This window comes from Tiliqua scincoides, chromosome 1 (assembly GCF_035046505.1).
Source record: "Tiliqua scincoides isolate rTilSci1 chromosome 1, rTilSci1.hap2, whole genome shotgun sequence".
Classification (NCBI taxonomy): domain Eukaryota; kingdom Metazoa; phylum Chordata; class Lepidosauria; order Squamata; family Scincidae; genus Tiliqua; species Tiliqua scincoides.
In genome coordinates this window covers 211627880-211640033 of record NC_089821.1, presented here as the reverse complement: position 1 = coordinate 211640033, position 12154 = coordinate 211627880, and the positions used below count along the sequence as shown (strand labels likewise).

The 12154-nt window shown below is 42.9% G+C and overlaps 1 protein-coding gene across 1 annotated transcript; it reads left to right on the top strand.

Annotated features, from left to right (window-relative positions):
* Positions 1 to 209: 209 nt before the first annotated feature.
* FUCA2 (alpha-L-fucosidase 2) lies at positions 210 to 12123 on the top strand. The gene is made up of 7 exons (XM_066611265.1): positions 210 to 498; positions 4405 to 4592; positions 5112 to 5451; positions 6467 to 6677; positions 7755 to 7945; positions 9371 to 9479; positions 10778 to 12123. The coding sequence occupies exons 1-7, from the start codon at positions 272 to 274 to the stop codon at positions 10916 to 10918; spliced, it is 1407 nt and encodes a 468-aa protein (XP_066467362.1). The 5' UTR covers positions 210 to 271; the 3' UTR covers positions 10919 to 12123.
* The last annotated feature ends 31 nt before the right edge of the window (positions 12124 to 12154 follow it).

Below are 12154 nucleotides of genomic sequence, written 5' to 3'. Positions count from 1 at the left end.
AACTGCTAAAGCGGACCTTTTCCTTCAGGAGGGTCCCAGCGCTCAAAGGTGTGGGAGCCACTGGGTGAAAAGGCAGGCGCAGTTCGCGGTCTGCGCGCTCCTCAGAAGCCACAACCCCTGCCCCGAGGCGACTCCAGTCCGCGCCTGCTCAGCCAGCGATCCAAGGAGGAAGCGAAATCACTGCGGCAGGCAGCCTGTCCTTGGACGCTCGGTCAGCTGACCGGTGGAGAGGCAGAGCCCGGCAGAGCCGCTGGTGGCTGCTACCGCCCAGATGTCTCCGCCGTCCCGCTCCGCCTGCCGCCCGCCCGTCCTCCTCGGGCTGCTGCTCTGCCTCCTGCTCCTGCTCTCCTCGCCGCAGGGAGATGCCGCGCGCTACGAGCCCACCTGGGAGTCTCTGGACGCCAGGCCGCTGCCCGCCTGGTTCGACGAGGCCAAGTTCGGCATCTTCCTCCACTGGGGCGTCTTCTCGGTGCCCAGCTTCGGCAGCGAGTGGTTCTGGTGAGGCTCCCTCCCGCCCTGCCTCCCTCTCTTCCTTGCAGGGCTCCAGCAGCCCTGCCCGTGCCTCGCACTGAGCTCAGTGGGACTGTGGCTCCAGTCCTGTCCGCAAGCCCCACTGACTTTAATGGGGCTTACTTCTGGGTACACGCGCCTGCGACTGGGCTCTTGGGCTACAATCCTATCCACACTTTCCTGGGAGGAAGCCCCGTTGACTATAAAGGGACTTACTTCTGAGTAGACATGCCTAGGAGTGGGCTCTGAGGCTACAATCCTATCCACACTTTCCTGGGAGTAAGCCCCACTGACTATAAAGGGACTTCTTCTGAGTAGACATGCCTAGGAGTGGGCTCTGAGGCTACAATCCTATCCACACTTTCCTGGGAGTAAGCCCCACTGACTATAAAGGGACTTCTTCTGAGTAGACATGCCTAGGAGTGGGCTCTGAGGCTACAATCCTATCCACACTTTCCTGGGAGTAAGCCCCACTGACTATAAAGGGACTTCTGAGTAGACATGCCTAGGAGTGGGCTCTGAGGCTACAATCCTATCCACACTTTTCTGGGAGTAAGCCCCACTGACTATAAAGGGACTTACTTCTGAGTAGACCTGCATAAGATTGGGCTGAGTTCGAAGTAGGGTTTGGGTGTCACTCTTCAGTGTGGTTGCAACCAGGAAGGGCAAAGCGTGCCAGACTCTGCCTGGGATGGGGCTATTAGTGCCCAATCCTGCCAACTTTCCAGCAGGGATGCAGCCACAATGCAGCTGCAGGGTAAGGAAATAAATGTTCCTTTACTTTGAGGAGACCTCTGTGATTACCTCCACCAGCACCACCACAGGATGCGTACAACACTGTTAGCATGGATACATCAGCACTGCAAAGTTGGATAGGATCAGGTCCTAAGGGCTTACCAGCACTGATACAGCTGAGCCAATGGGGCATGTGATGAATCCTGCCGTGGGGGACGGCAGTCATGGAGGTTTCCTCATGTCAAGGGCACGTTTTTTCCCCTTACTTCAGGCCTGTATTGCGGCTGCATCAGTGCTGGAAAGTTGGATAGGATTGGGCCCTTAATTACTTTATTAATGGCCTTCTGATATCGATGGCTACTATTGATCACTGACTATGAAACCTTCTCAGAAGCTCTGACGCTGAATTCCCAAGGCCAAGTGTGCAGAATGGACTCTGTAAAATCGACCATTGGGAAATTCTGCCGCCTCCCATGCTGGGCAGTGGTCTTCAACCTTTTTTGTGCCATGACCCCAATAAATAAAGAGTGAGACTGGGAACCCACCACCAACCATGCCCCCCAGGGACCCAATTTGCCTTGTAGCTGCCCACCCCATTTCCCCCACCTCTTGTGTGGGAAGACTGTGTTCACCTACACTGTGAGGTAGCAGCCTTAGCAAGGCTGGTCTTAGGAGCTGAAGGGCAAGACAGCGAGAAGAGGCTGTGCAGGATTCTGTCAAGAACTCAGTTTTGAAAAGACAGTGCCATTATTGGATTAGGTTTTGCATGGGTTTTGAAAGGTTGCTGCAACCCCCAAAATGAGGCTTTGTGACCCCATTGGGGTCTTGACCTACAAATTGAAGAACACTGCTCTAGGGCTAGATGAGTAGTTCCCTGTTCAGCCTCAGTCTTAAGTGCTAGGACTATTTTGCCCTACATTGTCAATTGGGGCTAGGAAAGCAGGCGGCTGTGTGGTACAGTATAGGGAGGGAGCTTTGCTTTTTTTTAAGGGAAAGTAGTGGGGTTAAGAGATGTGTGATCACTGTGATGGCACACATCTTCCAACCCCATTTTTCACACAGTCCATTCCAGGATCCTTTAACCAAGTAGTTCCCAAACTTATCCTGGTCACAGCACCCTTAGTGCTGCAGGAAGACAAGATAACTGCCAGCACTCCTCCAAGATTTTGCAAAATTTTGTGTGATGTTGGCCTGGCCACGATGGCAGCATGGTGGCACCCAGGAGAGCCAGAACCCCTGTGAGTTCACTATGGCACAGAGTTTGGGAACCAGTGCTTTAACCTGTTTGGGCTCTGCTCTATTTCCAGCTGAAATAACCTGTGGAGCAGAATTACAGTACAATCCTGTTCATGTCTGTTTAGAAGTATGTCCCACTTAGTTCATTGGAACTTATTCCTAAGTAAATGAGTATAGGATTGCAGCCTCAGGGCCTAATCCTATCCAACTTTCCAGTGCTGATGCAGCCGCAATATAACCCCTTTCCCTTACTTTGGGAGTCCCTTACAAACATTCCCTTACTTTGGGAGGCCTCCATTGTTGTCACACTTCAGGATGGAGTGCATGCCCTGTTAGCATGGCTGTATCAGCGTTGGAAAGTTGGATAGGATTGGGCCCTTAATTAGGACTGGAGGCTTCTCAGTTACCCTAAACATTGTGTCTCCTGAAGGCCATTGGACATGCTCCGTCCTCATTGCTCTATACTCAAGTTCCTTGAGCTCCTTAAAAAGTTGTTGGTAAGGTGAGAATTGGGGACTCTCACCAATGGCATGGGCTGCAGTGCAGGGGCAATACTAGGAAACCATTAGCAAATTTGCTAGTGAAGATACTGTGAGAGACAGCTGTTGTCCACTGTAATTTGGGGGCCCTCTCAACTAGTTTTCGACATTGGTCATTTTTCCAGAAGTAACCTTGTGAAATAATATACATCACTTCTGTATCTCCCACACTACAAACTCTGAGACTTACACTGACAACCCAATCCTAAGCAGGTCTACTCAAAAATTAAGTCCTATTCTGTTCAATGAGACTTGCTCCCAGGAAAGTGTGCATAGGATTGTTGCCTGAGTTGGCAGTGTAGAGAATGCAGAACTGAAACTGCTGGGATAAACAATCAATGTTGTGTACGTACCCACGTATATCTTTGAAATTTTTTTTTCTGTAACACTGTGAGTGGTAAAAATGGAAGGAGACGGGGTAGCTGGTAAAGTTAAATGGAGTATGAAGGCAAAGATCAGATGTCTCGTGCTTCCAGGAGGGATTGGCTTCAGGGTAGTGAAGCCTTACCTGGCCCCCTCTCCCAAAAAATAAATCCTGCTGAAATTCCTTAAATTGTTTGTTTCCTTGTATATAATGTCCTGTATATACAGCCATTTCTCCCCATTTATTTTATTTATCAGTGAACTCTAGTCCTAGTAACCTGCTTTTTATGGTTGTCTGTGCTTTTGAGATTGTGCCCAGTGCTGCTTTTGATACCGGTTTTTCTGCTTGTTGTGTCGGTTAACTGACGAGATACAGGTCACACAACTGGTTCACTTAGTAAATGCTGCATAACAAGTGGGAAACCCTGGCCTCTGAGTGTCCTGCTTGGAGGCAGGCTGTGCAGGATGGCCTTTCCCAGTTTGAAGAGACACTTGGCCAACAGACTGAGGCAAAGAAGGAAGGCCCACAGCCAGGGAGACAGACCAGGGACAGACTGCACTTGCTCCTGGTGTGGAAGGGATTATCACTCCCGAATTGGCCTTTTCAGCCACACTAGACGCTGTTCCAGAACCACCTTACAGAGCGCGATACCATAGTCTTTCGAGACTGAAGGTTGCCAACTACTAACTACTACATGACAGTTGTAGGAATTCACTTGGCATTCCCTTGTTTGTGAACATCTGGGTGCAATCCTAACCCCTTATGTTAGTGTTTTCCAGCACTGGCATAGCGGTGCCAATGGGACATGTGCAGTTGGGTATCACTCGCATGCAATGGGACATGTGCTGCATCCTGCAGTTGGGTGTCACTCACAAAGGCCTCCTCAAACTAAGGGAATGTTTGTTCCCTTACCTCGAAGTTGCATTGCCTGTATGTCAGTGCTGGAAAGGGTTAGGATTGCACCCTCTGTCTGCTATTTCTTCTGTGTACAGTTAACAATGGGATGTTTTTTATTTGCAGGTGGTATTGGCAAAAAGAAAAGATACCATCTTATGTAAAATTTATGGAGACAAACTATCCTCCTGGATTCAGTTATGAAGATTTTGGCCACTTGTTTACAGCTGAGTTCTTTGATGCCAACCAGTGGGCAGACATTTTCAAAACGTCAGGAGCCAAATATGTTGTCTTGACTTCAAAACACCATGAAGGTAAAATGCCTTTCTTCCACAGCTTGTTTATTTTGCCTGGGTGGGGCTTTCTCATTTATCTGTTTGGAATCTAGAAGTTTCAGGTTGTTGTTTCAAACTCTACAAGGAAGTAGGTTCCTGGAATTTAAGGTTATGATTATTTGCTTTTGTTACTGAAGCTTGACATCAAATTTTGAAATTTGCCTGCTTTAACTTAATTTATTTGTGCCACCAATCAATTGAGATTTTCCTGGAAATCACCTCTGAGACACTTGCAAATGATGACTACTCCTGCACAGCAGCTGTTATGTACAGTCATATGTGGCTAAAACCTTTGCATGTGAAAATCAAATATGGGATATTTGGAGACTTTTCACCACCAAAGTCTACAGAATACAGTTTTTGGTGCAGTTTGTGGGGGTGGGGGAACAGATGGCATTTGTTTGGGGAAAATAGATCTCAGTATAAAAAATAAAGGCACATAAAATATTTATAATCCCTTTTATTTTCTTGAAAAAATATAATCTTTTTGTTCTCTAGGTTTTACTCTGTGGGGCTCTAAATATTCTTGGGTTTGGAATGCTGTTGACACTGGACCAAAGCGAGACATTGTGGCTGAGTTAGCAACATCCATTAGGAGCAGGGCTGGATTGCACTTTGGGTTGTACCACTCCCAGTTTGAATGGTTTAATCCTCTCTTCCTCGATGATGCTTCCAGTGGATTCAGAAAACAACAATTTCCAAGTGCCAAGTCTCTCCCAGAGCTCTATGAGATTGTGACCCAGTACCATCCAGAGATTCTGTGGTCAGATGGAGATGGAAATGCCCCAGACACATACTGGAACAGCACTGATTTCCTAGCTTGGCTTTATAACGACAGGTATGTCATTTATCTCATTGAAAGCATATGTAGTTTGGTTTACCTTAACCACAGCATTATTTTTCAGAACATTTTGCAGAATGCATTGCTTTGTTTTCTGATTTAATTACGATATAAAATAGAATACCTTTACAATGCTGTGTGTTTACTCCTGGCAGTCATTCCATCATTGCAGGCTTGGTGGGCAACATGTATAAAAACTGTTGCTCCTGGCTGGTTCCTTAATTAAAATACTTTTGGTTAATCCCTAGTTGTAATCCAGTGCATTAATAGGTAACATTTGTTTAAAAATAAGAAATGGAAAAAACAGGAGTGAAAGAAACAACGGTGCACATTTATTTTGTGCAAATTTGGGAAATCTGATCTGGAAGAAAAATGGTTCTGAACACCTTCAGGAAGAAAACAGTGTACATCTGAACATGGTTCATCTGGTTTGGCATCATCCAAAAGTATTTTAACAAGTATTTTATTATGACTATGTTAATTGTAGTTAGAAAGTAATTAAATATGGCAGGAAGCTCAGCACAGAGCAAATTCATGCAGTGTACTTTCTTCCAGGCCTATCTGAAAAGAAATTTGGACAGGTAGACTCTGGAAGCATCAGTACTCATAGTGACCACAAACCAACGCAGAGTTCAGCATACTTAACCCTATTTTAAGCAATCAGCATATGTATACTTACCTCTGTGTTGGATTGTGTCTAGTCTCTCTGATGCAGCTGAACGTCTCTTTGCATACATCAGGGTTCTCCTGTTGACAACTGCAGGAAGGGAAAGAGATCTGTTTGCTCATGGATCTTTATTTATTTGTAAATTATTACAAGGGGAGTATAAGGGATAATGGAAGCCCTATGCATTCAATATACAGTACAAGCCTATGCATGTTTATTGTGAAGCAAGTCTCATTACATCCAATAGGGCTTGCTCCGGTGTAACTGTGTTTAGGATTGCAGCCGAAGATTTTGGATTGCAGATGCATTATATAGTAACACTATGTTTTGTTTTTTGCTTTTCAGCCCAGTTCGAGACATCGTTGTAACAAATGATCGCTGGGGAGCAGGCACAATTTGTAAACATGGAGGATATTATACTTGTGCTGATAGATATAACCCAGGACACCTCTTGCCTCATAAGTGGGAAAACTGTATGACAATCGACAAGCAGTCATGGGGATACCGGAGGAATGCACGGTTGAGTGATTATCTGACAATTGAAGATCTCATAAAGGTAAAATGAGACATGGCGCTCTGAGAACCTACATGCCCAAAGACTGCTTTTCTCCATGTTCTCCCACACCTGTTAAGATCTTCTACCAGTGAACAGCTTGGTGTGCAGGGCAAGGCTAGTCTTGTAGGCCCCTTGGGGTTATTTAGCAGTCTCTCAGAGAAGGTTCACTAGAGCATGTCACTGATGGCTTTTACAAGAAACTTCAAGACCCACCTCTTTCAAAAAGGCTTCATAGGGTGATTTTAAGTATAGGAAATTGTTGATGCTGTTCTGGATATTTAGCCTGTATGTTCGTTGTTGTTTGTGCTTCTAGATCTTGAGTTTAACCAAAATTATTTGCTATTATGAGCTGCCTTCAGCATAGGAGAGCTGACCTCCAGTTTTAAATTAAGTAAAAGTGATTGCATCAATTTATCAAAATTCTTTAGGAACTCAAGAAATGTTGAAGACTGTGAAGGAGAGGGGTGTTTGACAGAAATTTCTGAGATGGAAGTCCTGAAAAACATGTCTGCTGTAAACATATCTCTCTAGATCTTAACTGTAGCCTTTAAATTCAGCAAAGAAGTAGAATTCAAAGATAAATGAAGAAACTTATGAGGAATGCCTAAGACGAATGGTCTCAGACCAATAGTGCAACAAGTAGTGCTTGCTCTCATTTATGTGCCATTGCCACCAGTTCCAACCCTCCTTGTCCCCCAGTTCTCCCCATTTCCCCGCCCAGAAATCCCTTTGTTTCTTCCACCATCTACCCCCGCTGTCAACTTGCTAGCACTGGCCATCTCTCTGCTGGCCTGCACACGTGGCTGCCAGTCACTAAGCTCACTGGCTGAACATCCCTTCTGCCAACATTATTGCACTTCTGCTGGTGAAATGCGCATTCTGCATTTCAGAATGCAGGCGGGGGAATAAGATTGGACTGTTTATCTTTTATATTGTAAACTGCTTTGTGTAACTTTTATTTAGAAAAGTTGTATATTAAAGTATTAAATAAGTAAGTAAATGCTTCAGACTAGAATTACTGGGTTGATAATCATACTGTACCATGGTTTTTCCCCTTTCCTCTCCCAATTAATTCAGCAACTTGTAGAAACAGTATCATGTGGGGGAAACTTCTTGGTGAACATTGGACCCAGCCATGACGGTCGTATTCCTGTTATCTTTGAAGAGCGCTTGAGGCAAATGGGGACCTGGCTGGACTTGAATGGGGAAGCTATTTTCAGCACGAAACCTTGGAGAGCACAGAATGATAGTGTCACACCAGGATTATGGTGAGTCCGCTTAAAAAATAATATGTGAACTACTATGCCAAAGGGAATGGTAGAATGATTTTGAAAACTTTTACTAAAGAAGAATTAATATTACCTAAACAGCCCCTTTAATTTATGTATTTAGCTGCTTTGAATGCTATGAGGGAAATCAAGCAGGGTATGTATGTATCAGTAAATAAATACTGTACTTTGGTTCCTCTCAGAAGAAAAAGTTATGGATGTGCATCCATAAATGTTTACCTGAAAATTATGTAATAGCTGACTTTGTTTTGAAAGAAAGATTAGAAAGCTGATTTTGTATGGAACGATTTGAAATCTTTTGTTTCAAGTATCCTTGTTTTTTTGTTTTTGGTTGGACTTAGACTTATGCAAGCACCCTTGCTAACGGTAATGTTTAGTTGTTTAAGGGTTTCAGAAACCTTCAGCCATAATGTTTCAGACTTAAATGTTGGGATTCACTGGATATTTTTGTATCTTTTCAGTCTGAATCTAAAGGCAAAGGGTATAAACTACTGGGAAAACTCATTTGCAAACTCAATTCAAAAGGGCACCTCCTGTTGATCTTATTTGTGCTTGTGCAGATCTACTCCTAAGTGCTTATTGGTGCACAGTGCAATAAATGTACACAGTATAAGCTACGGCTAGGTCTGATATTATTGGTAAATAATTGGTAGCCATTTGCCACTGACAGCATTTTCCAAGAGCAACTTGTATGTTGTAGCCCTCTGCTTATTTTAGGCAAAATTAATTTGAGCCAATTTGTCCAGTATGACAACAGGGCAGTGAGCTGTATTTGGCAATGTTAACTACTGAAACAATTTTTTGTTATGATGCATCCATACGCTGCAACACTTTAAAACGTTTTGTCTTAACTTTTTTTAATAAAAAGCAATTTGATGGGTCTAGCCAAAGAATTTAAGTAGTTTTAGCACATTTCATTCCGATCATTGATGCCTATATAAAAAGGAGTTTCTGATACCATCACTAGTAAAATAGTATTCCAGTTTCTGGTAATTGGTGTTGGATATTGAAATGGAAAAGTGGGGGCAAAAGGGATATCCTTTTCTATATCAGTGTTTTTCTGTCAGAACGTTCAAGGTTCACATACTAGACCGCATGATGGTATCTGCTTCTACTCCCTGATTTCATCCGTCTTTTCAGCTAGATTTATTCTGCCATTTTTGCCTCACTTGAGTTATTTCCTTTTATAATGTTCAGTGTATTCAATTTTCATCCACCCTGCTGCATTGAACAGGTATTACCAGTTGGTAAGGGACATTCACTTTCCTCTAGGAAAATAAAACGAATTTTAAAATAATGTCCTTCCCACATATGCAATATTTAAACTACTACTAACAAGATACGTTGGTAATGTCTGTGTTAGTTACCTTCTCAAAAATAACCAATTGTTTCAATTTCCTATAGGTATACCTTTAAACCAAAAGAAGGCTTACTGTTTGCCATTTTCCTGAATTGGCCATCTTCAGGAAATTTGACACTTGGTGAACCAAAAGGCATTGTTGGGAAGACTGAGGCAAGGGGAATTTTCCTGTTTTTATTACTGTGTGCCATTTCTGTTTATAGAACTGCAGACCTAAACTCTTTTTCTGGCCCCATACATTCAATCACTCCTATCCAACAACTCAGTCTCCAGTGTGTTCATTTTCTGGGGCCCAAGAAGGGAGTCAGAGGTGTTTGAGCCTGGAATTTGTGGATACTTTCCTGAGAATAAGGCCTGTTGACCACAGTGCAACTTTTTTCAGAGAAACAATCTTGTTGCGCTTTAAGTGTATTTAAGTGTAATCTGTTGACTAAAGGAGTAGGTTACTAAAAAATGCTCTGAGGACATGGCAGAAAGTCTTCAGAAGTGTTAGCTAGAACAGCTGCTGATGCCAGGAGGTGGGATTAGCTAACATTTTAAAGTACAAAATCATAGGTGGCCATGTTGAAAACTCCACAGTCCAGAGTAGGGCAATATCTTTATTAGGATCAACCAAAAAGTAACAAGGAGTCAAACAGCAAGCTTTTGAATCTTTCTTCATCAGGGAAGATGGTACGTAAAAGGAGGGGAGAAATAGTGAAGAAATGTTGTGGGTTCCACAAGTGCTGTAAAAATGGAGCTCAGAGAAATCTCCATGAGAACCTGTCAGACTCCATATGTTGATTTTACAAATTGCAGACAGTATATGAAAATTTGCTTGCACTTCCAGAAGTGTAATGTAGTAATGAAAGTCCAAAATGAGGAGACTGATTAATGACTTAGGTTATGAAGTTGCATTTGTAAGTATTTATACCAACCATTAGGTGCCTGTCCACATTTAGTTGCCTATTTCTAGGCATTCACTATTGATGGAGAGATAGCAGGCAGGAGCAAGAAAAGGGAGGGAAACAGTGGGGTCCTACTGTAGGTTTGCAGAATCTTTTTAGTTGACCCATAACTCTTTTCATCTTTGGAGCCTTCTGTCCACATGCACAGTTGTTGCAGATATACATGCAGAGCTAAACTATAATGTTGACTAAGGTCCTGTTGAATAGATGGGTCTGATGCACCGCCATCCATGGCTACTAGTCTCACCCATGCAATACAAAAAGTGAATCAGGAGGACATTGCATTTAAATGTCTGTTTCTCTTTTCTTCTAAGAGGTGCGCAGGGAATTTAATAGCCACAGCAACTTAGGAAAAGCCTATTTTCTTAGAATGACATAAGAATCCACTACCCTTTCATCTGAAATGGTAGAAGTGTCAATAAGTCCTGTTACTAAGTTCGGAGGATAGGGAAAGAGATCGCTTGGGACTCATTCCCCCATGTAATAATGGCTTTTCTGTTTCAGGTGAAGCTGATTGGATATGAAGAACCACTGCACTGGACTTCTTTGGGAGAAAAGGGAATGTTGGTGGTTGTACCTCAGTTACCATTTACTAAATATCCATATCAGTGGGGCTGGACTCTGCAGCTAACTAATGCATACTAGCAACATCCACCTTTCACTCTTGAATTAGAATTTTTGTGAATAATGGGCACTATGGCACCATGGGACTATTTAAAGGTTAATGGCAGCGTGTCAAAATAGAAACTTACCAGAAGAGATTTCATGCATTGATTCTATTCCTTATTTGGCTTTTCAGAGATGATCAGAAGGCAGTTTAAGCAGAAACATTCACATTAAATTTCCTGCTCCAAAAAAGCAGATTGTGTAAAATCACTAGGAAAGGAGTCTATCATGAATAATTGGAATGAATGCTGGGGGGAAAACTTTGTAGGCAAAGTTTTGTGTACACTTGGCGCTCCCACACCAAATGACACTTACTATACAATCAATTGTATTTTAATTCACTACTTTTTCTTCAAAAAAAGCAAGCCACTTAGATTTAGGCACACCTAAGGGACAAGCCAGTACCTGTCGACTCAGAGGCAACTCTCTACTTGTTCCCAGTAGTTAGATTGCAGCCTTAGGCCCAAATCCTAACCCACTTTCCAGCACTGGCATAGCTGTGCCAATGGGACGTGTGCTGTATCCTGCAGTTGAGGAGGCCTCCATGAATGCCCCCCAAGGAAAGGAAATGTTTGTTTCCTTACCTAGGAACTGCATTGCCCTTACATCAATGCTGGAAAGTGGATTTGGGTTGTGCCTTTAGTCCTGCAATGTAATTTAAGTAATTCACTACTGACTTCCAGTGCTTCCAATCAAGCTTAGTCATGACTATTTTAAGATAGGCATTAGGACCACACTGTTTACTCAGTACTATCTACTTTGTCACATTTCAGAGGTATTAAACTGTATACAAAGTGACATATCTGGATTTGGAGTTTTGGAAAATAAGTTAGTAACTGAACCATTAGTTTAAGTGATAGGATTTTAAAGTTACCTCTGTATGTGGCTCATTTTGGCTTTGTGATATTTTTAATGGGAAGTACAATCCATTCTTACTGACTTTTAAAACAGTATCTAAATGTTCTGTATACTTGACTGACATGGAACACTTTTCCAGTGATAGCTGTTATAGATAAATTATAGGGTGGTTCACAAATGACAAATCAACTTTGGAACCCAACAGCTGTTTACAACTGAATTCTGTGCTAATGATCTAACAGAAGAAAGCCTAGAACTGGAATCAATGTGAGTGAGCATGGTGCAATGACTTTTGCTACAGATTAGTAAAATGACTAGCAAAATGACGTGCAGTTTCATTTTTTATATTGAAGGGAT

Coding starts and splice junctions, on each gene's coding strand:
- FUCA2 (XM_066611265.1), top strand. CDS start 272: ATGTCTCCGCCGTCCCGCTCCGCCTGCCGCCCGCCCGTCCTCCTCGGG. Junction 499..4,404: donor TTCGGCAGCGAGTGGTTCTG/GTGAGGCTCCCT, acceptor TTTTATTTGCAG/GTGGTATTGGCAAAAAGAAA. Junction 6,678..7,754: donor CAATTGAAGATCTCATAAAG/GTAAAATGAGAC, acceptor CAATTAATTCAG/CAACTTGTAGAAACAGTATC.